Source organism: Carassius carassius, chromosome 14, assembly GCF_963082965.1.
Source record: "Carassius carassius chromosome 14, fCarCar2.1, whole genome shotgun sequence".
Lineage (NCBI taxonomy): Eukaryota > Metazoa > Chordata > Actinopteri > Cypriniformes > Cyprinidae > Carassius > Carassius carassius.
The window spans coordinates 15,795,191-15,821,506 of record NC_081768.1 but is presented as its reverse complement, the minus strand read 5'-3'; the positions used below and the strand labels follow the sequence as shown (position 1 = coordinate 15,821,506).

The 26,316-nt window shown below is 37.3% G+C and overlaps 1 protein-coding gene across 9 annotated transcripts in view; it reads left to right on the top strand.

Moving 5' to 3' along the window:
• The window catches only part of LOC132157143 (sorbin and SH3 domain-containing protein 1), a 52,417-nt gene that overhangs the window by 2,309 nt on the left and 23,792 nt on the right, over nt 1–26,316 (top strand). For 2 of the 9 annotated variants that reach the window (XM_059566344.1, XM_059566338.1), the window contains exons 1-13: nt 8,983–9,132; nt 11,444–11,486; nt 12,204–12,290; nt 12,768–12,884; nt 13,761–13,876; nt 15,439–15,586; nt 16,082–16,230; nt 16,343–16,403; nt 16,556–16,630; nt 17,913–17,942; nt 18,023–18,119; nt 19,132–19,246; nt 20,768–20,851. In XM_059566344.1, coding sequence (XP_059422327.1) covers nt 12,260–12,290; nt 12,768–12,884; nt 13,761–13,876; nt 15,439–15,586; nt 16,082–16,230; nt 16,343–16,403; nt 16,556–16,630; nt 17,913–17,942; nt 18,023–18,119; nt 19,132–19,246; nt 20,768–20,851 — 1,023 coding nt within the window. In that variant the 5' untranslated portion in view covers nt 8,983–9,132; nt 11,444–11,486; nt 12,204–12,259. Of the gene's footprint in view, nt 1–8,982; nt 9,133–11,443; nt 11,487–12,203; nt 12,291–12,767; nt 12,885–13,760; nt 13,877–15,438; nt 15,587–16,081; nt 16,231–16,342; nt 16,404–16,555; nt 16,631–17,912; nt 17,943–18,022; nt 18,120–19,131; nt 19,247–20,767; nt 20,852–26,316 lie in introns of those variants that run through there. The other 7 variants (XM_059566345.1, XM_059566343.1, XM_059566340.1 and 4 more) reach the window with 6 other exon arrangements.

The following is a 26,316-nucleotide window of genomic DNA, read 5'->3' as shown; positions in this document are numbered from 1 at the left end:
AATATTTTGTAATAACAATATACACTACTGGTCAGTAATTTGGTCAGTAATTTTTCTTTCTTTTTAAAAAAATAAAATCAATACTTTTATTCAGCAAGGATGTGTTAAATTGATAAAAAGTGATAGTAAAGAAAATATATTATTAGAATATATATTATTAGAATTTTATTTTTATTTTGAATAAATGCAGTTCTTTTTAACCTTTTATTCATCAAATATATTAGACAGCAGAACTGTTTCCAACACTCATAATAAATCAGAATATTAGAATGATTTCTAAATGATCATGTGATAGACTGGATGTTACATGTGACACTGAAGGCTGTAATGATAATAATGATGCTGAGTAATGATGCTGAAAATTCAGCTTTGCATCACAGGAATAAATTATTTTTTAAAAGTATATTCAAATAGAAAACTATTATTTTAAGTTGTAATTTTTCACAATATTACAGTTTTTTCTGTATTTTTGATCAAATAAATGCAGGCTTGATGAGCAGAAGAAACTTCTTTCAAAAACATTAAAAATAGTAATGTTAACAAACTTTTAGTCTGTACTGTATATATATATAGATCTATAGTGTAGGCCACGAGACCTCAGGATTTTGAGGTATTTTTTACAGCTCTGTAAGCACTGATAAAGCCATAAATGTTTTTACATAGGTTTTTCAAGTTAGTAAAAGCCTTTTTGTAGCACTGCAATTATGCCAAGACATGATTTGACTGCTAATAACATGCTATTATTCATTTCTCCTAGTGCCATTTGCTGCCACTTGTCATTTCACTGTTATTGAAACACTTGTTAACCAAAAATGAAGCTTTTAGATTTGTCATCGTATGCTCTTAGGCACGTTCTTTGTTTTGCATATCACTCAAATTGGATAAAGACAGACAGGAATTGGTAAGAGAGCGAGGGCAGGCGTATGACAGCAGATGGAATGAAGACAGAGGAAGTGCTCTCAGTGAGATTAAAATCGCAGGCTTTCTATTCATGGCTCCTTAGTCACTCACATCCATAGGATTGAGTGGATTACCATATTAATGGTATCCTCTGTTTTTTAACATGAGGTTATTTGTACTCTGGCCTAGATATGAGATCATGTATTGTGTTGTCTTTATCAGTTTCACAGGTGACTTTAAATAATTCTGCAAATCAGTGTAGAATATTGCTGTGGTATTTTTTTTACAACTGGTAGCCATTTACCATTATAAATACGTCACAACATTATTCATGTCCAGTGTCCACTAATAAATTAAGTGGTTCATTTATTTGCTTAAAAATAAAACATGCATTCTGCATTATTTAATGATTCATCAAGCCCTCAAATTTGATTGGTTGAGTGGCGTTTTAAGAGATCTGAAATACACTCCATCCTACAGCAGTTTTAAGTCTATTTTCTTGTATTTATATTACTGTAGTTTTGAATAACCTTGTTTTTCTGTTGTAATTTGTTGGATTTAAAAAGAAAAAAATGGAAACATAAATTTAGTCAAATCTTTCCAAAGTTTTTAATAAGTTTTAATACGGTTTTAAAATAGGCCTATTTCTTTTTGTAAATTGAAGTTTAAAGTGCAACAGAAAAGAAAGATCGTCAAAGTACATTCAAAACTACATTAATACAAATAAAAGAAAATACACAGCCAGGGAGGTATGCTAATAATTATAGTAATACATATATTTTTTAATTTGAGAGGACATTAGTAAAACCACATAAAATATTTTCCAAACACAGGGAAAAAGTGAGGTAAATATTTTTATGACTTTATTCAGATCTTTCCAGGTTTCCTTACATGAGTGCAGTGCCAAAATAAATGAAACAATGTTTTGCCAAATGTATCTCGAAAAGAACAGTTCAAGTCTATTCTTTTTCAAAAAAAAAAAAAAAATTTGAAAAGTAGGTACATTTCTTTGTTTACCAGTACATATTAGTTTGGTAAAGTCCATATGGCCAAGTTATGGGAATTTGCTTTATTCAGTCAGTCGTTTTGTTACAAGATTCTGATTTATTCAGGAATTAAAAATGTGAGTGAGTCATTGAATCATTAAATCAGCTGATTAGTGAAAAAACCCTGAAGAATGAAACACCATTGGTGTGTTCCCATACACAGACGGTAACACAACATACACAAAGTATCTGGCATTATTGTTTCTAAAATGCCTGTAAATCTTAACTTAAAATTGCACCTTTTTTGTAAAGTAATATCACACTCATTATCATGCTGTTGGTCTGAATGTCTGCATATTTTTGGTTACCTGCAGCCTCAGACAATGATTGAGGCGCCCTTGAAAGATCATACACCACATCCACTCCCATCCAAACCGTTTCAGTGTTATACCATGTTGCTTAGCAACTTTCATCTAACCTTATACTTTCCTTCCACCCAATTGACTGCAGCGTGGCTTTGAGTGGCACTTGAAGTGTGCGCGAGTTAGCGCTTTGCTTTGTTAGCGCTACAAATTTCAAGGTCTGTGTGCACAAAGAAACACGCTAATGCAAACAAAAAGTTGAACAGACCGTCTCTGCTTTCAGATTGTGTTGTGCCGACAGATTTTTCTTTTCACCTCTTGCTGCTTTGACAGATTGTGGACCAGCTGGCTTGAGGTCAGTGTTTAGATGATGTTTGCCCGATGAGAGTTCATAGTTTGAGTACAGAACGTGACAATGATATGTCAGGACTTCAACGTTATGCATTTCATTTATTTGCCATGTAACACATAGCTGGGCCACTCTGTGTGATGGATCTTCAGATAATGTGTTAATATTGTGTTTTTTTTAGATCGCTGTGAACTATTCACTTTTCAAGAGAGTGTGAAGTCCAAGTGTGTGTGTGTGTGTGTTTGTGTGTGAAGGTGTACGGCTTGGCTTGCTCTATAAAGGCTGTGCCTGCTGGTGTTGCTCAACACTGAGATTTGGGGTCCTCCATCATTAGGGAAGCACTTGAAATGTCTGGATTATCATAGAGCCGTTTTTAGGTGTGGTTGAATAGTTTACATCCCCTGACAAAATTATCAGGCACCAGTCAAATAACTGAGAGGTCTGAAACAGTTGCCTCTGTCTGCATTGCAAGTGGGACGCCTACAGTCTCTGCTGGTTAGAATAATATTGATGAATTGCTGGCTGGTGAGATTTCCAATGCTAGAAAAAATCAGTAGAAAGCCAGATAATGTCCAGTCAGAAAATGACAAATACCTTTTTCATTAAGGTTACGGATATTTCCTTCAACCATAAAACACAACACAATGTAGTTTGATTCAAAATAAAGTTAAAACACCTGTGAAAATCAAAACAGAAAATTCCTTCATATTAATAGAGTACTTTAGTACATAAATTTAATTTACTTTATACTTTAGTATAAATTTAAGGCCAATGGTTTGGCTTTTTTGTGTGCAATCAATTAATACATTTATTCCAAAACAATGTATACATTACATATTTACAATAACTTACACATTTACATACATTTACACATTGTGTTTTTAAATTCTGAATTAAAATTGTTATTTAGATTTTTTTGGGGGGGTGTATAAAATCACAAATGTCAGGGTGACACAACTGATATTCTTCAAAAGAAAACATTTTTACAATGAGGTTCCATTTGTTAATATTAGTGAACTACATTAGAACTAACAATGAAAAATGCTTCTAAAGCATTTATTAATCTTAGTAAATGTTAATATTATTTAATGGACCTGATCTAACATGTATTAACATTGAACAGTTGCATTTTCATCAACTAACATAGGAAATTAATAAATACTGAAACAAACGTACTCCTCATTGTTAGTTAATGTTAGTCATGTGTTAATCAACATGAATTAATGGAACCTTACTGTAAAATGTTAGCATTCTTATAATCGTTTATTATTTCTTTCTTTTTTGTTTATGTTTATTACCTACAAAATAAATCCCTGCATGCCTTATGAGCTTTGTCAGTCATTCGATATCAAAAGCCACCCCATTATGCACTGCTTTGTATCCCAAGTGTGAAACTCATTATCATTGCCCCATCTGTCCTTCTAGAACATCCATGCTGCGCACAAAGGCTTTTTTCTGGCTTGGGCTGCGGTTGATGCTGTGCATGCACCGCGTGCCGCGTACCCCTCCCTCTGTGGCTGCATGTTGTCCTGGTCAGCAAATGCCAGGGCCTGCGAGGGCCAGACCCGGAGACTTTGACTCATCTATACAAAGCTGTGCACTAGAACATCTTCCAGACATAATGGGCTTCTGTATTCCATGATGTAATATCAGTTGTTATTTTAAACCTCATTCTGTATCAGATGGTACAGCGCTGACTGGTTTACTGGGGAAGATAGCTCTCAGTAGCCACTAGCCAGTGTGCTACAGTATAAGTGTTCCGTAGTGGTATGGAAATGTTTAATGAGTAATAAATCCAGGTGATTGTGAGCGGAATATATAATAATTGTTAATTTTAGTAATTGGTAGTCTTTGCTAAGGAACAGGTTGAAACAGTCATGGAAAATGGAAAGTATTAGTATTGTAGCATCACGTTGCTTTATTATTACTCTAACATTTTAGCTTTTTTGTAATAGTCATAGAATATGTAGTAAATTATTACTTTGTATAGTATGTTATTGGTTTCAGTTTGCCGTCTTAAAGGTATAGTTTCCCCAAAAATTTAATCATTTACTCACCCTTTAGTTGTTCCAAAACTGTATGAGTGTCTTTCTTCTGTTGAACATAAAATAATTTGGATATGATATAATTTGGCAGAATATGGGTAACCAAACAGTTGCTGGTCCCTATATATATATATATATATATAAAACTAAGTCAGTGGGGACCTGAAACTGTTTAACAACATTATTCAAAATATATTTTATGTGTGTGTGTGTGTGTGTTCACTAGAAGAAAGAAATTAATACAGTTTTAAACAACCTGAGGATGGGTAAATGAAGAAAGAATTTTTATTTTTGGGTGAAATATCCCTGAACAAAGGCTGCAGTTTGCATGACTTTTTTTATGAGTTTTAAATTAGTAAATTTTTTTTAAGTTAATTGTTTAAAATGTGATAACTTAAATGAATTGTCCTTAAATTAATGGTCTAGATCCCATGACACAATCCAATTTTATTGTAACAGTTCTAAAAATATAAAACTTACCATTCAAAAGTTTGAGGTTTGTAAACTTTTAATGTTTTTAAAGTATTTTATGCAGACCAAAGCTGCATCTATTTGATAAAAACTATAGTAACAGTTTAATATTGTGAAATATTACATTTTAAAATGTCTTATTATTAACTTTTGTGCTATTTATTTTTTATGATGATTAGAAATGTCAAAAGAACAGCAGAAATCTTTCTAACAATTGTAAAAGGATTTACTGTTACTTTCGATTAATTTTAGTATGTCCTTGCTGAATAAAATTATTAATTTCTTATATATATATATATATATATATATATATATATATATATATATATATATATATATATATATATTACTGACCCCAAACTTTTAAACAGTGTATATCACTTAATATAACTTGTATAAAATATTGTGTACTTGTATATATATTTAATTTGAAATATTACATATGCCCAAGATTAAAGATAAACTAAAAATAATTATAAAGTTTACACTATTAAAGTATTTACACTATTTTAATGTTATGCATTTATTTTCTTTAAATTAATTTAGATGTCATGAGAGTAAAGTGCTTGTTGTTCTAAACTATTGACCACATCACATGAAAGCCATCACACGCACATAATAATAATATTAAATCAAATTACTCATTACACACACACTTAATAATCAAACTAACTAATCATATTAATATAGGAATTAACTATAATAAGAAAAAGCAAGTTACTAATAATAGGACCAGAATAAATGTAAATAAAACTGGCAAACAGTTAATCAAGGAAACTATACTGTAATTATACATATCCCTGTACATGTTGGGAAAAGGACAAATAGGAGTAAACTGCAAAACAATTTTTTTTCTGTTCATATGTCTATTTAAAATGCCTTATTTGAACTCACCAACTATGCTTGGTGGGTCAGCTTTAAACATCTGAGTATTTCTGAAATAGAAAAACTTTGATATGCATTATTGGTGTGCCCGAAAGCAAATAGAAGTTCAGAATAGTAAATAAAACAAAATAAGCTTACAAATCTTTGACAATTAGCATTAAGCATCAGCGTTAATATTATCTACACCTGTATTTGTTTTGTTGCAGTTATTAGTTCCCTTTTCAATTGTTCATCACCTTTCCTATTATTCCAGTTTCTCTGAAAGTAATGTCATGCTCGGAAAAAAAGACACGTGTAGATGGCTGGTGGCTGAGGCAAATAACACAGTTGAGTACATTTCCTTTTATGATGCCGTTGTTTAAAAGTGTTGTGAGTATGAGAGTCTAGGCCTCCGTCCAGTGTGTCTGCTGAAGATGTTTACAGGACTGATGGGCTATTCTCAATTAAACACCCACGGTTGTTCTTCTTCAGTGCTACTCTCGAGCCATGTTTGGAGCTGTTTGCTGTGATCCTGGTGAGCTTTACTCTCTCTCTGTCCCCCTCTGCCATTTGTTAACAAAGCAGAAGTCAAACTGTGTTATGTAAGAGCCCCCTCCCCTCCGGCCCCCTCGCTCCAGCTACAGCAGGCCCCTTGTAGATCTCCTTTGTGTATTAAAGCTGGACACTTTAAGCTGTCATGGAAATAAAATGAGGCAATCCCCAGAGATTCTTGGGTGGAATATCACAGCTCTTTTTCTTGTGTCACCCCCTTTATTATTTTAAGAGGACTGGCATAATGGAATGGAAAACAGTGCGGGACGTACATGATGACCTTTAGCTGTGCTTCAGAATCTAATGCTGGGACTTATTAATTTTTCTGGATATTGTGATGGTTGGAGAGTTCCCACAGATTTTATTTGAAAGGTCTTTTATTTAGCCAATAGTTCTGGCATCAAAATCCAGAATATCTGGTTGAATTTCACAGGGTTTTGCCAAGACCTTAAAAGGCTTTCAGCAGCATTATTGATTTGTGTGGAATTTTAGAAGTTCACAAGACAATAATGCTCACAGAAATAAACTGGTTGAAGGGAGGGAATTTAGCAAAGAATGCTCACCAAAGGGACCCTTTATTTTTCATAAGTTGTCTACACTGAAAGAAATAAACCAAACATGTACTTTATGTAATGTCTGAATTAATTGTTTTTATTAGTCAAAAATGTTAGCAAGCAATGTTAAATAATGTGTGTATGCATATATATATATATATATACAGTATATATATATATATATATATATATATATATATATATATATATATATATATATATATATATTACACACACACATACATACAGTGTATATGTGTGTGTGTGTGTGTGTGTGTGTGTGTATATATATATATATATATTTTACATTAGCATAAACAAGCAAAACAAACTTCAAATTGTTACCACATTACAGTGTGTTATAAATTATATTCTAAATTAAAAACAGACTGTGGCTGAAAATTGGGGAGAGTATGTTACGTGATTATTGCAGGAGAAAACCAATTTTAGGTTTAATAAATCCAGGCTCATAAATGCGTGTTAGTAGGATGAGGTATTTTATTTTATCATTATTTCATCTGTGGTTGCCAGATGATAAGATGGAACATAAAATGGAAACACTAATGAGCATAACTGATAACAAAAAGTAAATTTATGGCTATTCAGTGTAAAGTATAAAATTACTTTATGAAGTGTCCCGTTAAGTGTCTATTATCTATTACAGGTGTTTTTTTGTTTTTGTTTTTTTTTTACACAGAAGGAAGCTGTTAACCAAATTAACAGATTTTTACCCTAACATTTTAAATATCTTTTACTGTTTCAAATTATTTATATTTTGATAGATATCTTTACAGTCTCTGTAAAGATAGTTTAATTTTTGTAAAAAGTTATTAAGTTTCTCTTAATAAATAAAACATTAATGTCTTGTATTGGACTTTTACAGAGCTAAAACATTCATAAATGTAAGAGACTCCATGGAGAAATTGATTTATTGAACCCTTTTCTCATCAGTAGCTACAAGAGCCAAAGCTGTGGACCTGAGAGTTACAGCTTGGCCTTGAGTGAGATCTGAGCTAGTGTTTTGGTTCTGAAACAAAGACTTAGACCCATGTCTGACATGAGCCTTTCAGCAGTTGCTCTGTTTTACAGCTTTGCTGAGAAGGCCAGTTGGACTGAGTGCAGCAGTTACCAGGCACAATGCAACAAGTTTCCAGCTGTCTGTTCACACGATTTGCATGTTTGAACACAAATCTGTTGCATGAAATTACAAAAAAATACAGCTGATTAAAGATATCTGATATAATGTACAGTTATGGGGAGCATGATTTTGGACTAAAGAGAGGCCATTTGTTGTGGTCATGGCTGGCTTGGAAAAATAAGAAGTTTTTATTGTTACTGTTTTATTATTTATTGTTTTGTTGTGTCATGGTTAGGACACTTTTTAAAGATTAATTTCCTAGGATATTTCTAGCATGCCTTTTAAATCTGGATAACTATACTGGATCTATTTTATTTTTAGCGGACTGGATGGAGACTGTAATCATCATAAGTGTTTTTAATACACTAGAGTGGCCTGAACTGTCAGTGTTCATGCCTTTGACCTTGATATGACCACCCAGGTCACTGTTTACTGTGCATACTGTGTCTAGTCCAACTTGGCCCATGTCCTATTCTGATACCCCTCAAATCAAACAGTCAACAGTCCATACTTTATCATATTAGTATGACAAACATCCAGATTTATAACATATTTGGTCTATTATCTTACAGTTATCTTAATATAGTTCGTAGCCTCATGAGGTGCTTGGCATGCCAGACAGGGATGGAGAGGTGGATGGAAAGCAGGATGCTGTAATTTGTTCATCACATGCTAAGTAGGTGCTACATTCCCAGGTGGCAGGTGCTGACAGGTCCGTCTTGGTAGTTGAAAGAGGCAAAGCATTGTTAAGGTTCAGTTCTTTGATGAGAATAGAACATGATAGTCTGGATTTGTATGATAGACCCCAACAAAGGACATTTAAAAGGGCACCCTCAATGTTTGGGTGTTTGTTAGGTCTTTAAACCAAGTTAAGCTCAACTGAAGTTCTCTGAAGGTGAAGGCCCTTACAGGTAAGCCGTGTCTGTATGATATTAACAAGATTAATATGTAGAAATAAATCAGTTTCAAATATGAGTATTGACTATTATGGCTTTGGATTTAGTAAAACACCTCAAAAGTTCAAGTTAAATCAGGATTATTAGCATATTTTCTACAAAGGCAACATGTGGAGCAATTCAGAGTATTAAGGATCCTCAAACCGTGTGACTCTTTACTGATGGATTGATGCATGCAGCTGTTTTTGTTGGACCTGTTTTTAAATTTACAATGGAAAATGATTCCCACTTATCCAATTCAGTATGTTATATAAACATTTAAAATAAACAACATATTTGTGTATTATTGAATTACAAAATCGCTGTTACGCAACTATTCAACAACTCCAAATTTAGGACGATATCCATTTTCAGATGGGTAAATCCAGTGCTAACAGTCTTTTCTGTAAACATCTGAGAGAGTTTTCTATTTGGGCTATATTTTTTTATATAGGCTACCATATAATTGCATTAAGCTATAGGCTCTATTAAATTATCTAAGTTTAATTATTTGGCTAATTAACTGGTTCTGATTTCCTATAGACAGCAACTGTAGGCTATAATACGTCAGTGAGACCTTGCATAGAGACAGATGGTTAATGTTTACATTGGGATCCATTAGAAATGTTACAAGAATATCTGCAATTATCCAGGACTTCAGCAATATTTTGTATGTATAAAGAAAGCTCTCGTTTGGGGAATAGTTATAAGTATCTAAAATACTAATCATTATCTGTTTTGGCAGACACTTTCATCCAAAGTGGCTTACTCATTTGTTACAGGGATATCCATTGGCAGCTACTGAAACATATACATTTTCATTGACCCATATTTTCTTACTCAGCCAATGTTCTGTAACGGGTCACTTTGTATCTTGTTTCAGTGTGAACCACAGCTATAGGTGTAACACATCAGTTAGTTAGTCTCCTCATGCATCAGAACCCTCACACTTACCATATTAGTAGGATTTTTTGTAACATTATTCCTGTCTAAATTTCACATTCCAGCCAATCAGGCAGTTTTTAATTATTTATATTCAGAGCCATTGAGATCAGACCTAAATAGACAAAGCAAGTCAAGCTATCTTTGTGATCACTGTTTAATTGTCACTAGTGTTGGGCGATATGGTCAGTTTTCAAATGTCATATCGTCAGCCCGTGAGATCGACGATACACGATATTATCGTGCATGGGTGGAGCAAGAGAGAGACTCTTTGTTCTTGTCATAGCATAACTATTTGGTGTTTTAAACCACGCAAGTGCGCAAGAGAGAGCCTATGGAAACAACAATAATTGAAAAAATATACTTTCAAACATACTGTTAAACTAACGTTAAATATAAAAATACTCTATTTAAAACAGCTAGTTCATATAGTCGGATGCAACTGTCATATCGCGTGTCCTGTGACAAATTTGCCGCATCTGCGCATGGAAGTTACCAGTCTAAATGTTCCGCAAAATCAATAGTATAATAACGGTGAAAATAGTAGCTAGATTTAATTTAAAGTCCAACAGTTTAACACTAATATTAGACATAAACGAACACATTAAATATAAAGTATTCAAAACAGGTAAGTTCATATATTTGTAGTAAAGTTGAATTGAACTGATGCATCAGTCATACAGCGCTCTGGACCGCACGCCTCATGACGAGCTCGACGCACCACCACAGAAACAAGAATGAGATACTTCCTAACATAACGTCTGTATGTGGATGGAGACTTATTCACCGACTATAGGCTCTAAACCTCTTTTGCGCACGTGTGTGTGTGTGTGTGAAATGCAGTGCTGAAGTGAAATAGCTGGGCAGTTTGATAGCCGAGTTATAATAGCCGGCCTACAAAAATAAAAATAATAATAATAATTATTATTATTATTATTTAATACATTAATAGGAGAATAAGCCTAATATTGTCTTGACTATCGACAGAGACATCTGCTATCGTCGATATCTTTGACTATCGTCAATATACGATACTATCATCTATAGGCACAACCCTAATTGTCATACTTTTTGCTAGGGCTGTGCCAAAGCACAATATATATCATGATAACATTTCTCAAATTGTAAAATAAGATGTTGGTGATATCGCCCACTCCCATTTTTTTGCACTAGCTTTTTTGCATTCGTAAACATGCTAAGGAACATACCATGGAGGTGTTGTTGTTGACTTGCTGAAATCTTGTCGGCCAGGCACTCAATATTCTTTGTTCTCTTTTCTAATGACTTCTTGAGCAACATTGTTCCCTTTCTCAGCATCTCTCCTTTCGCTCATTTTCATTTGCAGGGCTCTCCAGCAGAGGGCACAGGGAAATTTGATGCAGCCCCTGGTAAGCGTGCAGCACTTTAAGTATCTCCATCAGTTTCTTGACAGGCCTGGCTGGCCTTTATTTACAGTTATATGTGCATGAATGAAACATGCAAAACAAAACAATTGCAACACAAATAAAGAAAACAACATAATATTAAAACGGCTAAAGGCAATTTAAACACCTGTTTTAACTGAATTCAAGTTTTGAATCTGTGCATATATATCTCATAGTAGTACACTATATGATATTGTTTAAGCCTGTTTTAAAAGATTGCATATAACATGCATACAAGGCAGTAACAAGGAATGAATAATAGCTGTCTAATGTATTGATGCAGGAGGCTCATGAGTAAGCAATCACAAACAGACTCTCTCTGTCTTTCTCTCTGGCTTGAGTCATTGTTGAATCAGTATTCTCTCTGCCAGGCCCCCTATTTCCTTCCGTTCATCCATCTTTTCTTGATATTTGTGCCAGCCTTCGGAGAACACTGTGATTACAATCTTCCTAGAACTTAAAAAGCCCTGGGGTCTCTATATGAGCATTATCAGAGCTGTTGTTCTCAATAAAGACTAACAAATAACTCCGTAAAACTAATGCAGTGCTTCTCAAGGGGTGGGTCATGACCCAAAATGTCACAGATGAGGTTGAAAAATGATAAATGCAATTATAATAGCTCTCTTTAGTTTCTTTTGCTGTTCTCGACATCTCACACCTATAGTTGTATATGTTTTGCAGCACGTCCACCCTGCCGGCGCACTGTATCTGCTGTGCGAGTAACTCCTTTGAGGACCATGAAGAGCTCCCCTGATCTCATGCCTACTGGTAAGAGCAGCATTTGTAGGATTTTGTGGTCTAACATAATATCAAATGTGACCCTGGACCACAAAACCATTCATAAGTGTCAATTTTTGGAAACTGAGATACATCTGAAAGCTGAATAAAAAAGTTTTATTCCATTGATGTATGGTTTGTTAGGAAAGGACAATGTCTGGCTGACTACAAGTATTCAAAAAATTAAAATAAATCGCCTTTAAAGTTATTTGCAATGCATGTAACTAATCAAAAATTAAGTTTTTATATATTTACGGTAGGAAAATTACAACATGTCTTCATGGAAACATGATCTTTACTTAACATGATTTGATTTTTGGCATAAAATAAAAAACCATCATTTTGACCCATTTATATTGTTGGCTACTTATGACTGGTTTTGTGGTCCAGGGTAACAAGTGTGTAATATTAAACTTTATTTAGTGCTTTTAAAAGATACAATAAGTTTCTTTGCTTATGTTTTTGCAGAGCTGGACCCTACCCGTGTTTGCAAGGGCAAGGGTGCTGTTACTTTGAGGGCTACACTAGTGCACATTGATGATGAGGACGGCACAAGCCAAGAGCTTTCCAAGAACGCTGCCAAAAGTGAGTTGGAAATGCAAGATTTGTCAATAGGAGAGTGCTCTGAATATATTGGACAAAGATGGACAGTGCCAGACTAATTGTTGTGTGCTGTCATAATGTTACTTAGGATATGATTGTAGCTGCAGATAACATGCATTAAAAAGTGCTTTATTTTGTTCTGTACCCCCATTAACTGGAAAGATCTCTGTTTACAGGAATGGTGCTTTCTTTAATTTCCTTTTTTCCTATTAATGAAAAGGTACATGTTATTTTGACAGTGAATGGGCATAGTGTGGTTATTTGCTAAATTGCACAATAAATTATAGAGACAAATTTGTATTTTTGTGGAAAATATACAGCATTGTCTGACAGTCAACTTCATTGCTCAAATAACTTTCAGTGAATGTTCATATTTGCAGGGGATAATCAAAGACGTCTTTTGTTCACACCCACTTTGAGCTGTGGAAATGGAAACCTTCATTGTGGACGTTTTCAACATCTCCATGTTGGGACTATCCTGGCTAACTGCCAGCACTTGGGAGAGATGCCTTAATTGTTGTTGTGCCTCAATAAAAAGCCATTGGAACAAACACTTCTTACAGTGGGTTCAATGGTCCCCTTGTTCTTCTGACAAAGTTCAGGGAATCGTTTTTTTCCAGTCATGAATTAGCATCTCAGTGGATACTCAGTCTTTCTGTGGGGTTCAGTTCTGACAGATTCTGTCTGGTGAAGGATTAAGGAATTCATTAAACATAAATTGTGGTTAGTTCTGGAAACAAACAGGTTTGCTGCCAAGTGGAGGCAGCTTTATTTCACAGTTATGCCTTTTTAGGTTTTAAAAGTGCCTTGGAGATTGGCTGATCCTTTGAGAATCCAAAGTGTTTGGATTTGTTACAGGTGGATGGCTTGGTGCGGTCAATGGAGATGCCACAGAAACAAGTCTGACTGAGAGAAGTGTAAACAACACCGGAGCTGATTTAAATTCAACTCAAGTCAATAAGACACCAACAAAGGTGAGTCACGATGTCTGAACCCCGTTCCTTTTTAGCAGTGCTTTGCTTTCTTGCAAAAATGCCAATTAGAGATTGATATCAGTGCTAATTAAACAGCTCGAACCTAAGATCTCTGTAGAGACTGAGGAACTCCTCAATCTTAAAATCATCATTTAAAATGAGAGCAGTGAATGAATGTTTTCTGTATTTTACAAACAAGATAACATTTCTTTTTGCATTATCATCTATAATGGTATAGATCCATGGTGATCAATTATATATCCCTAAAGGCACTATAGGGAATTAGTGGAGAAGGTAGTTGAAAAAGTAATGCAATTTCTGACTATTAACTAACTTTTAACTAGTGATTTGTTTAGCAAGTGTTGGTATTGTTACCTAAAACTATTACTGTTAAAATAATACAATTGTAATTAGAAAAAACTGAAATAACATAAAAATATTACATTAAAAACATAGAAATGCATCTTACTGAAAAAGTTAAGTTGAATAAGCTGAAGTACTAAAACGACTAAAACTTAAAAATAAATGAAAGCTGAGTAGAACACATAACAAAAAAGACACATGACAAAAGCACATAACAAAATGCCGAAAACTTAAATTAAAGGGATAGTTCACCCAAAACTGATATTGTAAGCATTTATGCACCCTCATATTGTTCCAAAACTGTATGAATTTCTTCCCAGCCGGCATTTCAACGTTGATTGAAGGTTGAAACAACATTGGTACCATGGTTGAATCAACGTTGAATTTTGAATTTTGCAAATTGGATCAACGTTGATATCGTAACGTTGATTCACTAATGTATCAACGTTGTTTCAGCGTTAAAACAACAACTGACCTTATTTCAAACATATTTCAACGTTGAAAGTTGGTCATGGGCAGACTGTTTTTCAACCGTTCAGCTTTAAACGTTTTATCAACGTTGTTTCAGTGTTAAAACAACAACTGACCTTATTTCAACCATATTTCAACATTGAAGGTCGGTCATGTGCCGGCTGGGTTGCTTCTGTTAAACATAAAATTAATTCTTTTGAAGAATGCTGGTAACCAAACAGTTGCTGGTAGCCATTGACTTGTAGTGTCATAGTGTATAGTGTATAGTGTTTTTTCCATGCTATGGGAGTCGATGGCTACCACCAACGGACTGGTGATCTATATCTTTAAAATGAAAACTGACCATGTAAAATATTTAAATTTGAGTAACTTTTTGTAATTTATATAAATGAGTAGCCTACTATAATATTATAAAAATAAAACTGACTAAGCAATATAGAAATCTTAAAGAAATGTTATTAGAGAGCTGAATACTCCTGGTGTTGATGTCCTCCTCAAGACAGAAGACAAATAATTAGAAGTAACCACATACTTTAAGTGCTATCTTATGCAATTTGTCATTGTCTTTATCAGCATCGCAGAGGAATCTTTGCAACAATTGTTTGCTTGAAAGAGAAGTGTAGTGAAGCAAATTTCATGCAAATTTCCCCCATAAGGAATTCTGGGAAATACAAACTCGCCTGTATTTCACAACCACTAGAGTGTCTGTTTTTGTGTGTTCTCCTCAGGTGGACTCACCTGTAAGTGAGAGTGAGTCTCAGCTCACGTCCTGCCTTGATCTGCCGAGTGCTGTTACCTCATCAGCCAAAGTGTCCTCTTCATACCCCCCCACCAGCAGCATCAACCCGACAATCGTCTTGCTGCAGTACAGCAGAGGTAAATACCAACCTCTCAATACTTCAGGATGGATCAAAACTAAAAATATCATGTGCATTAAAAAGCTAAATGCTGAGAATGTTCTGTCCCTTGTGATTAGTTAATCTCAACTTATGTTTGAGGTAAAATTAACATAAGACATCTGCATGACTGAATGGTATCTCTGTAGTTATTATTAAGGTAGTAGTGACTGTTTTATGGTTACAGGAGTGGAGATTAAACATTTAAAAAATTAATGTTTAAACTGTTAAAATTAATGAGGAGAAGCATTGTGAGAATAACAGAAACTCATTTGATTCCAACAGGATTAAATTACAAAGTACATCTGTCAAATACTAAATATATAAGACTGTAAGAGCTGTAGCAGTTATTTATTCATTTAAACATTAAATCATTCAGTGATGCTTTTAAAGATTTTGTCCTATATAAGTGTCAGCTGAAAGTGTGTATTTTATCTTGTGTTCTGGACGTTTATGATACGAGTTTGTGCTTCAGAAGCTGTGGCGGAGCAGGGCAGTGGTCCTAATCAGAGCCCTGCCGTCAGCCAGAATAAATCTTCCTCTGAGACTCCAGCAGACATGGAAGAAAAGAGAATAAGACTGTCTGAACATTCAGCTATCTCAGCACCCAGAGTCCCAGTACGGGTAAAAACGGCCACCTCTAGTTCTCAAGATTTACATGTGCAGACTTTGACTTCATAACTATATCCAAAAATGTATATAAATACATCACCGTCTGTACAATTTTGTTTTCTAGAACACAGAGCTGTCAAAGGACTGGTACAGAAACATGTTCAAGCAGATTCACAAAGTCCCTGGTAAAGATGCTCCTTGGGAATCACATACAATCAGCACTTTTATTTCATCGTTTTGTGTGTCTAAATCTGAAGGTCACATTTCAGTCATGTATCTATTTGTGTAGTCATCTTTGTCGGCGTGTTGTGTTTTGTCTTTCACTCACCTTACTCAGAGCCTGTCGAAGAAAATCCATATCGTCCCACCTACATATTTCCAGAGAGCAATGACAGGCCACTGAAAACCAGAGGTACCTTAGTGATAGTTATAATCTGATATTTATTAACATTTCTCAATGTCACACTTTCCAATCTGTCATTTAGCATCACATTTATCTCTATGTATGAGTTGGGTAATTTTATATACAAAACCAAAATAGAAAGGATATACACTGTTGTTCAAAAGTTTGGAGTCTTTAAGATTTTGTAAATGATTTTGAAAGGGTGCCTTTGTTTGATCAAAAGACACTGTAAAAATAGTAATATTGTGAAATATTATTACATTAACTGTTTTCTAGTCAAATGCATTTTGAAATGTAAATTATTTCTGTGATTTCTCTTAAACATTTGAAATTTGAATTTGAACTTTATAAATGTCTTCAGTGTCAATTTTTATCAATTTAACGCATCCTTTCTGAATAAAAGCATTAGGTATTATATTCAACTAGCATTTCTTTCCCAAAGTTTGCTGAGAATAGCTGCAGTATATATGTGCCACATTGTTGGCTCCATCCTGTGTCCATTCTTTCATAAATCCCAATGTGCAATATTTGCTGATATATACATACACAGTGTCAAGAAATTGATTGTCCTAAAGAGGCATCCTAGCGCTCAAGGTGAGCCTGTGGTAATAGAGCTATTTTCAACACACCGAGAAAACCACATCACCTTGTATTTAAAACTCATAGATTGATTACCTCCATTTTAAGAGCTTTCATACCTCTGTGATGTGTTTCGTGGCTGTGCTTTTAGAGAACCATTCTGCTAAATTATTAAAGCAGTCACAACACATCTAATGGACTTTGTGTATCCATCGGATTCTTTCAAATGCACTGTTAGCAATGCCATTCCAATGCTGGTCTCAAGTATTTGTAAAATAATCATCATCCGAATGCCTCCTTGCATTAGTTTGCGGTGAAAATGTCTTATTTGTATTGTAACCAACCAGCTAATGGAATATTCCAGCATGAGGAAAACTCACTGCTGTGGATATAGTGCCATCTACTGGTTGGATTAGTCTGAGGAAATAAAGTGGCCTTGTCTTGGAGCTGCTGTTTAGTTGATAATGGACTGCTATGTATGTCACACTAATCCTTGTAATTTTCACCTAGAATATATTCGATGTTTAGAATACCTCCCGGAGATGCTGGTTTAGAGCACAGGCTACACTAAGTACAGCACAATAAGAGAACTGGTTACAAACTACCTTAATAATACATTTGAAATGTGAAATAAAAACATTGCAATTTCTCAAAATATGTCAGCTGTATTAACATTTATTTGTATTTAACAAGTATTTTCGGACTCTTTCAGATGACAGGCCATCATATGGGAGTGAGGATGGTAAGTGTTTTCATTTTAATCCGAGAGAGAAAATATCAACTACACTGTGAATTCTTATTTAAAGGAAAGCTGTGTTTCAGTGCGGACAGTCCCTCGCTCCAAGAGTGCTGTAGACATGGGGAGCTCCAGAGGACAGCTGCCTGTACCAACACGCACATCTTCCCTAAAACCTCAGAGGTGAGTCGTGACATGAAACAAATATTATGATTAATGAAGCAGATTCTAGCACATTCATCAACTGATATCTTGAAACTGAGTATGAATTCTTGCACCATGCCAGTGTTGCTCAAGACAGAGATGATGACATTTCTTCAGAAAACCTCAATACGTGAAACACTGTATTTCAGCATTTGTCATGCTGCCTTAACAAGCATCTGTTGGTTTAGGAGATGTTGCTGTTTGCTGTTAAAATTCATAATAGACACCCATTTATTAAGTAATCCGTGTTCTCTAGCAGAAAAGTCATTATCATAATGTATCTTGTAGTTTATTTTAGGTTTTATATATAAACACACACATAAAAAAAAATCTAAATCTAAATTAAGTTTTTAAATTAAAATTTAAATTAAAAGTTTTAGCATTTTGAAAATTTTTAAACAGAAGCATTTAATGAGATTTTTAAGATTCTACACTATTTGTGGGTAACATGGATCATCAAGATTTGCTTAAATAAAGAAATTCTGAAATGTGTTAATTATTTAAATATGGATTTTTACTTAAAAAAAAAACCTTTTTCCCAAGATTCTTAGATGTATAGAATGTCAGAAAGAACAGCATTTATTTTAAATACAAATCTTTTGTAATATTCAAGTTGAGGTAATATTACAAAAGATTTTAATGCATTAAATTTATTAAAATAAAAGTATTAATTTCTTTAAGAGAAATCTACTGATCCCAAACTTTTGAATGGCAGTGCACTATAATGTTAAATATAGCATAATTTTTATATTTACATTACACATAAATGATTGTAATGATAATAGAATTTAGAGAAAATGTGTTGCTGTACACATGTTGGTGTAGATTGGTTAGATGAATAAAGTGCTTTTACATAAATGTATGCTGCGTTTTTAAAACATAAGCTGCATGTATGGGAACGTGCAGCCAAAACTTGCCCTTGTTGGTTGCCATGGTGACTCTTCACCTCCCTCACTGTATCACTCATCTCTCCCCCCATGCATCCCTGCAGGAATGAGTGGGAGCCCCCTGACAAGAAAGTAGACACCAGGAAGTACCGCGCCGAGCCCAAGAGCATATTTGAGTACGAGCCAGGAAAATCTTCAGTGCTGAAGCTGGACAAAGCGGTATGATGCTCTTTATACATGCATGTTTGGTTGCTGGTGTTGCTGGTGCAGACCTGTGCATGCTGTTTGACGCTGCAAGAGCTGGTTTCTGCCTGTTTCACTTACAAGGACTGCACACTCACAGCTGTGTCTCTTGGTAGACTTATTAAGTGACTTCGGTAGGTGATTTGTCCTGGCGAGCCTTTTCAAAGTTGTGATACGTAGCATATATATCTTATGTGTTAACGCACACAGATATGTTAGAATATAGGAAGTAGGAGGAGCCTTTACTCAGCTATAAAAAGCTCATCAATAAGTGACACTTGTAGTTTCCAGACCCAGTGAAGAATAGAGGCTCCTTCAGGGTCTTGTACTGTATATATCTATAGTCTGTTTTTTTTCATGGCAGGTTTATTACTATGACATTCAATGATTCAATCTTGTAAGTGTGACTCATTCTGGGTGCTGCTGCTATTACATAATGTCTTTCTGATGACATACCGCTGTAATAGGTTTATTGTAGAAGTAAAGCAAAGCATGTTGGATCCTCGTCAGTGAAACAACTGAAGCAGAGAAAGTGCGAGCTGCATTAGGTCTTTCATTTTTTTCTCATTGTTAGGGAAGTAATTAAAATGGCTCTGGGTCAGGTCCTATCTAGGGCAGAAGATAATGTGCTGCCTGTGTCTATTCATCTGATTTAGCTCTGCAGAAGTAATACCTCTTTACTGTGAAAATTTAGTGTCGTGAAATATTTGTATTGTTTTTAAGTGATATGTACTCTACCATTCAAAAGTTTGGGATTGGTAAAAAATTTTAAATGTTGTTTTTTAAAGAAGGTTCTTATGCTTATTCATTTGATCATAAAGTAAAAACAGTAAATATCTATAATATTCTTCTATTTATATTCTAATTTAAAGTAATTTATTCCTACATTGACATTACTTCAGGTTTCAGAGTCACATGATCCTCATTCCTTCTAAAGGAAATCTTGTGTGACATCATTGATCAATTGAATGTGTATTAGGTGAATAATAATAATAAAAAAATTACTGAACCCAAACCTTTAAATGATAATTAAAATTAACATTATTATTGCATTATATTAGTAAATTATAGTAAATATTTTTATAAACATCATTGAAAAAATATTGATATTCATAGTAGAAGTCTAAAATTGTGCATTTTGAGTGAATATGTGAAAGATTCCATCCTAGCTCTAATGGATCCCTTTCCATCATCAGGACTTTGCCTTTATGACATCTTTATTTCCTATTTCCTGTTCCTTTGACTGCTGAGATCAACCAGATGTTCTTGCAATAAGCCATCAAGCTGGAAACAAATCCAGTTTTTCTTTCTTCCATTCTGTCAGCCTGGAACCTTTCTTACTGTCTGAGATCATGACATTAAGAGAAACTTCATGTAACCGCCATTCAGTATCATTGTCTTTGTATTCTGAATCTTCCTCTCTCTCTCTCTCTCTCTCTCTCTCTCTCTCTTTCTCTCTGTCTTTGTCCTCCTTTCCTTGTTGCCATATTTCTGTAGACTCAAGACATAAGTCCAGAAGATGTAGATTTAGAGAATGAGCCTTGGTACAGGTTCTTTTCTGAGATGGAGTTTGGCAAAGCGGTAAGTTGGCAGTATTAAAGTGACCCATGTTTATAAAAAAAAAAAAAAAACTGCATGTCATCCCTTTTTTTCGTACAGGACCCTAAATATTTTTGTCTGTCTATGGCTACATTCACGCTGCAGGCCATAGTGCTCAATTCTGATTTTTGCTCAGATCTGATTCTTTGTATATCTGTTCACATTTTTGTTGTAAATGAGGCCAATATATGATTTCCAGTGTGAACAGAGCATGGTTCTAAACTGAATTGTATGCGCAAAAGAACAATACAAACAGGGCTGCTAGGTTTTCAAAACAAAATCCTCCCAGCTGTTTCTCAAAACTAGTCCAAAACATAGTTGAAAAACAATCCACAGCAACAGGGAAAATGTAGCCCAGTTTTGTGGGAATCACTTTACTTGTGCAGATACAGAAGTAAAAACGGAGGAAAGAAGCCAGCAAAATTATGCGGAGGAAATATGAAAAATAAAGACAAGTATGTGACAAAAGAGAAAAGTTTTATGATATTGGTGAGATTTGCTTGGATATAGTCACTGTAATACTTAGACGCTCTGACACATCACTCTACTTTCACTAACTACTTTTCACTACTGTCTTGATTTTTTAAGTATGTAAAATCTTTGAATCTTTCTTCAATAAGCGCAGAATCATGATGAAGGTTGATCTAGAGCAGTGAAACTCAAATCTGGCTTGTGAGATCCACTTTCCTGCAGAGTTTAGCTCAATCCCTGATCAAACTCGCCCTACCTGCGATTTTCTAATGATCCTGAAGCCATTGATTTGCATGCTAAGGTGTGTTTGATTAGGGTTAGAGCTTAACATCTTGCAGGAAAGTGGATCTCGCTGCCAGATTAGAGTATCACTGATCTAGAGTGATATAAAAGTCAAATGAATTCTGATTTGACTGTTCAGACTGCGGCTGCATTTCAAAGCATCTGACCCTTATCATATTTTATAAAATATATGAAAGTGGCACAAATCGGAAATTGAAAAGATCAGATTACATATGGTTTATGCTGTTCACACTGTCATGAGAAAAACAGAGTCAAAAATCGTATTTGGGCCACATTTGCCTGCAGTGTGAACATAGCCTATTAGAAGCATTCTCACGTCACAGAATGCATCAGAGATAAAAACGGTTAACGGTTCAGTCAAACATGGCAAACACCACCTCTCAGTTTCCCAGTATGCTTATTGATTTTATTCTAAATCCTGAATCTTTTTTAACCATCTTTTTCATCTCATATTTATCTTTACAGACTGTTTTAACATATAATCTCCATATGTTATCTTTTGCACTGTGATGAAACTGTTATCTGATTTGAAGTTGGGGTTGATTTGATAAAAAAACTACTGCTGCCTGTGCCTTTTTTGAGATCCTGCTATTTAACTGGCAGTAATTCTGATGTTGGCACAGATGGCTTTGAGTAGGTTTCAGTTTCATGGAGTGCCCAGATTGGAAACAGACAGCAAGCTGTGATGTTACATCTAGTTTGGTAAAGATGACAGACTCAACAATTGCCAGACTGTTTCCCCTGTGCTTAACCCTGTTGCCTGTTTTCAGCAGCATTGCCTGGCAGCATTGACTGAAAAGTTGGCCACTGCATCATCCGCTTATTGGTTGTCAGATTCGGTCCATCCACCTTAACTAATGCGAAAGTACATAACATCCTGCTGGAGTCTCTCAGTCATGGCGATTATATTTTTGAAGTGTAAACTTTTTGTGTGACCTTGACGCAGTAAGTAAAGCACTGTAAAGTAGCGCTGGCGTGCTGTCACTGGCTTCAGTGAAGAATAAGAAGAATGTCGCTATGCTATCAGTGGCACAGAGCCTGCGCAGCGTTGTCATCAACTCAACACCTGGTAGTAAATAGCACATTCGTTCACACTTATTTGCTTGGAGACACGTATCATGATACACCCCAAGGTGATTGGGTTGTTCACCTTTCACCTTTCTTTTTAGAAGCTCACTATGATTGCTTTTAGGGTTGGAGATACTGTATAACGTCTCTAGGTTACGAATGTAACACTAGTTCCTCGAAGGAACGAGACGCTGCGTCGAGCGCTTTGGGGAAACGCCTTTGGCAAGATCAACTCTGAATATCGTGTGCAATCTGTCCAATGGAAGAGCGTGACGTCACAGGCGGGGTGACGTAGCGACCAGGAAACTATAAAGGCACGTGCCACGCAGCTGGCTTCAGCTTCGAGTAGGGAAGCAAGCGCCGGCAGGGGTGCCGGGAGTATGGCTCTGCAACGCAGCGTCTCGTTCCTTCGAGGAACTAGGGTTACATTCGTAACCTAGAGACGTTCCTCTTCAGGAACTCGAGCTGCGACGAGCGCTTTGGGGAACGATGTGCCAACACTGCCAGACTACCAATCCCCTGCCTAGTGTGTATCCGAAGAGCACAGCTAAGGCAAGAGGACAGAAGAGCCAGGAGCGGCTTGCATATCGAGATTGTAAAATCTGGCAAATGTAGAGGGCGTGGACCATCCCGCAGCGTTGCAGATGTCCAAGAGGGAAACACCTGCTAGAAAGGCCTTAGAGGCAGCCATACTCCGCGTAGAGTGAGCCTTGGCTCCCAAAGGAAGGGGAAGACCAGAGGACTTATAGGAGACGTTGATAGCCTCGACTATCCAACGACTAAGGGTCTGCTTAGAGGCAGGGGAACCCTATTTAGGAGGACCGTAGCAAACAAGCAATTGGTCAGATTTTCTCCACAGGGCAGCTCAGTGCTCGCACTGGACACATACAATTTAGCTTCTCCTGGTCTGGCTCCCGAAAGGGAGGAGGGCAGAAGGCCTGCAGTACTATAGGCTGTGGTGTAACAGAGGGAACTTTGGGAACATAACCCGCTCGAGGGTATAAGAAAGCTTTGGCCATACCAGGGGCAAAGTCTAAGTAGTTAGGCCCTGATTCAAGAACCAAGGTTTCTTCCATATGTCTAAGGCACGAAGGCATCGCCGCGTGACCTTGATAGTTCGGAATGGATTTCCCCTCGGGGAAAACCCCTTGGTCTTGAGCCACCACTGCAGGGGCCTCATGTGCAGGAGGCAAAAAGGTATCACGTTGGACGCAGCAGCCATGAGCCCTAACTGTCTCTGAAACTGCTTGACAGTGAGTGACTGGCCTTCTCGGACTCTGTTGACTGAGGAAAGGATTGACTCGATCCGAGCAGGAGACATACGTGCCTGCACCGTGGTCGAATCCCACACTACGCCTAGATAGGTGGTTCTCTGAACTGGAGAAAGTACACTCTTCTTGGCGTTCAGTCTCAAACCCAGCTCCCCCATATGGGCGAGAACGACATCTCAATGTCGAACCGCCATCTGCTCTGATTGAGCTAAAAGCAACCAATCGTCGATATAATTCAGAATGCGGATGCCCTGCATACGGAGGGGTACCAGAGCCGCATCTACACATTTCGTGAATGTGCGGAGTGAGAGTGCAAGGCCGAAGGGAAGTACTCGATATTGGTAGGCTTTGCCCCCGAAAGCGAACCTCAGAAACTTCCTGTGTTGTGGAAGGATGGATATGTGGAAGTATGCATCTTTGAGATCTATTGTGACAAACCAGTCCTCGGATCTGATTTGAGCTACAACCTGTTTGACAGTGAGCATTTTGTCTAAGTCTAGTCTAAGATCGGACGCAACCCCCCATCCTTCTTTGGAACTATGAAATACCGGCTGTGAAACCCGGACTCCCTGTCTAGAGGAGGGACCACCTCGATGGCCGCCTTCCTTAATAGGGTATTCACTTCTTTTTCCATCACCAGAGCCTGCTGGGGGCCGACGACTGTTGGTGTAACCCCATTGAACCTCGGCGGTGGACGGCCGAACTGAATACAATAGCCTCTTTCTACTGTGTGTAGGACCCATTGAGATACATTTGGTAGTAGTTTCCACGCTTCTAAATAATGTACTAAGGGAATCAGTCTCTCGAGACTGACCTCTGGTGTAAGAGGCCCCCGAAGGGGTGGCGAGCTTCCCAGCTCCGCTACGCTCGCGGGCGGACATAACTGGGAGTGACAATCGCGGGAGACCGCTGAGCCCTGAAACACTGGCAGGGTTGGCAGACCGGCCTCCAGAGGGCACTAGGGTGAGACAGGCACCGTATAATGAGGTGGACACCGCTCTACTCCAGTAAGGGCTACCCTCAGGGTCACTGCGCCTCTGGCGTCAGGACCTCTTTGTCGAGGACTTCCTAGCTTCGATAATTGTACGAAGATCTGATTTCGCTTTGGAAGTCCCCGACTCAGAGCGTCGCTGAAACCCTCAGTGAAGCAGGGCGTCCAGGAGGCAGACCCTGTCACGCTCTCTTATCTGTGACAGGGTCAGCCATAGATGCCTCTCCGCGGCCACCAAGGCTGCCATAGACCGCCCAATCGCGTGAGCGGTCTCTTTGGTGGTGTGGAGGGAAAGATCAGCGGTCCTTCTAAGCTCTGCAATATCGTCGGACTTGATCCCCTCTCCCTCGTCTAAATCTCTCAGCAGGTCAGCTTGATATGCCTGGAGGATGGCCATAGTGTGAAGGTACGCCCCTGCCTTACCTGCTGCCACATAGCCCTTGCCCATTAACGTAGATGTCATTTTTAACGGTTTTGTGGGCAAGGCCGGAGCCTTCAGAGACGACGCCGAACCGGGTGACAGATAGCTCGCAAGCGTCTGTTCAACCTGGGGCATCGCTCTGTACCCTCGCTCATCGAGCCCCGCGACATTGCCGTAATATTGAGAGTCGGGGGCGAAGAGACGGGTCGAATAAGGGTGGTTCCACGATCTCGCTATTTCTTTGTGGAGATCGGGAAAAAAAGGGAAGGCTCCGGGATGGAGGTGGCTGCCTCGGCCGCAGAAACCGCTCATCTAATTTACTATTCTGCGGTTTTGATTTTTTCTCTGCAGGCCACTCGATTTTTAATTTATCAACTGCACAAGTAACCACCTCCATAAGCTCCTCATACTGGGGCGATAGGGGTGGCGAATCCCTACTAATAGTCTCTACATCCACCTCATCAGACGAAGAGAGGTGGAGTGTCGACCCCTCGCCCTGGGGGGAAGAAACCGACGAGCGTGCTTCCGAACCCAGGGTTTGGGCGCCGGATCTGGCAGATGTGGAAGGAGATAAGGACTGGCCCGTCTCCATACCCGCCGCCAGATCCACCTGCAAACCCCACGAGTGCAGCAGCCGCTCTGCCTCGGCAGAAGTGGGGCCAGCACCACGGGGAAACGCTGGCGAAGGCTCCCTCCTCGAAGAGAGCCCTCCGGGATCGAAGCGTCCGCATCGGCAATCGTTCACAATGCGGACAGTTGGCTCCCTCGAGAGCCGACTCAGCGTGCTTCAATCCAAGGCAAACCACACATAAATCGTGTGTATCCCCACCTGTGATGTAGCGTGGGCAGGGAGAAACACACAATCTATAGCGTGATCTGGATTTGCCCTTCATATGTCTGGTCTTAGCTTTGCTCTTAGGCA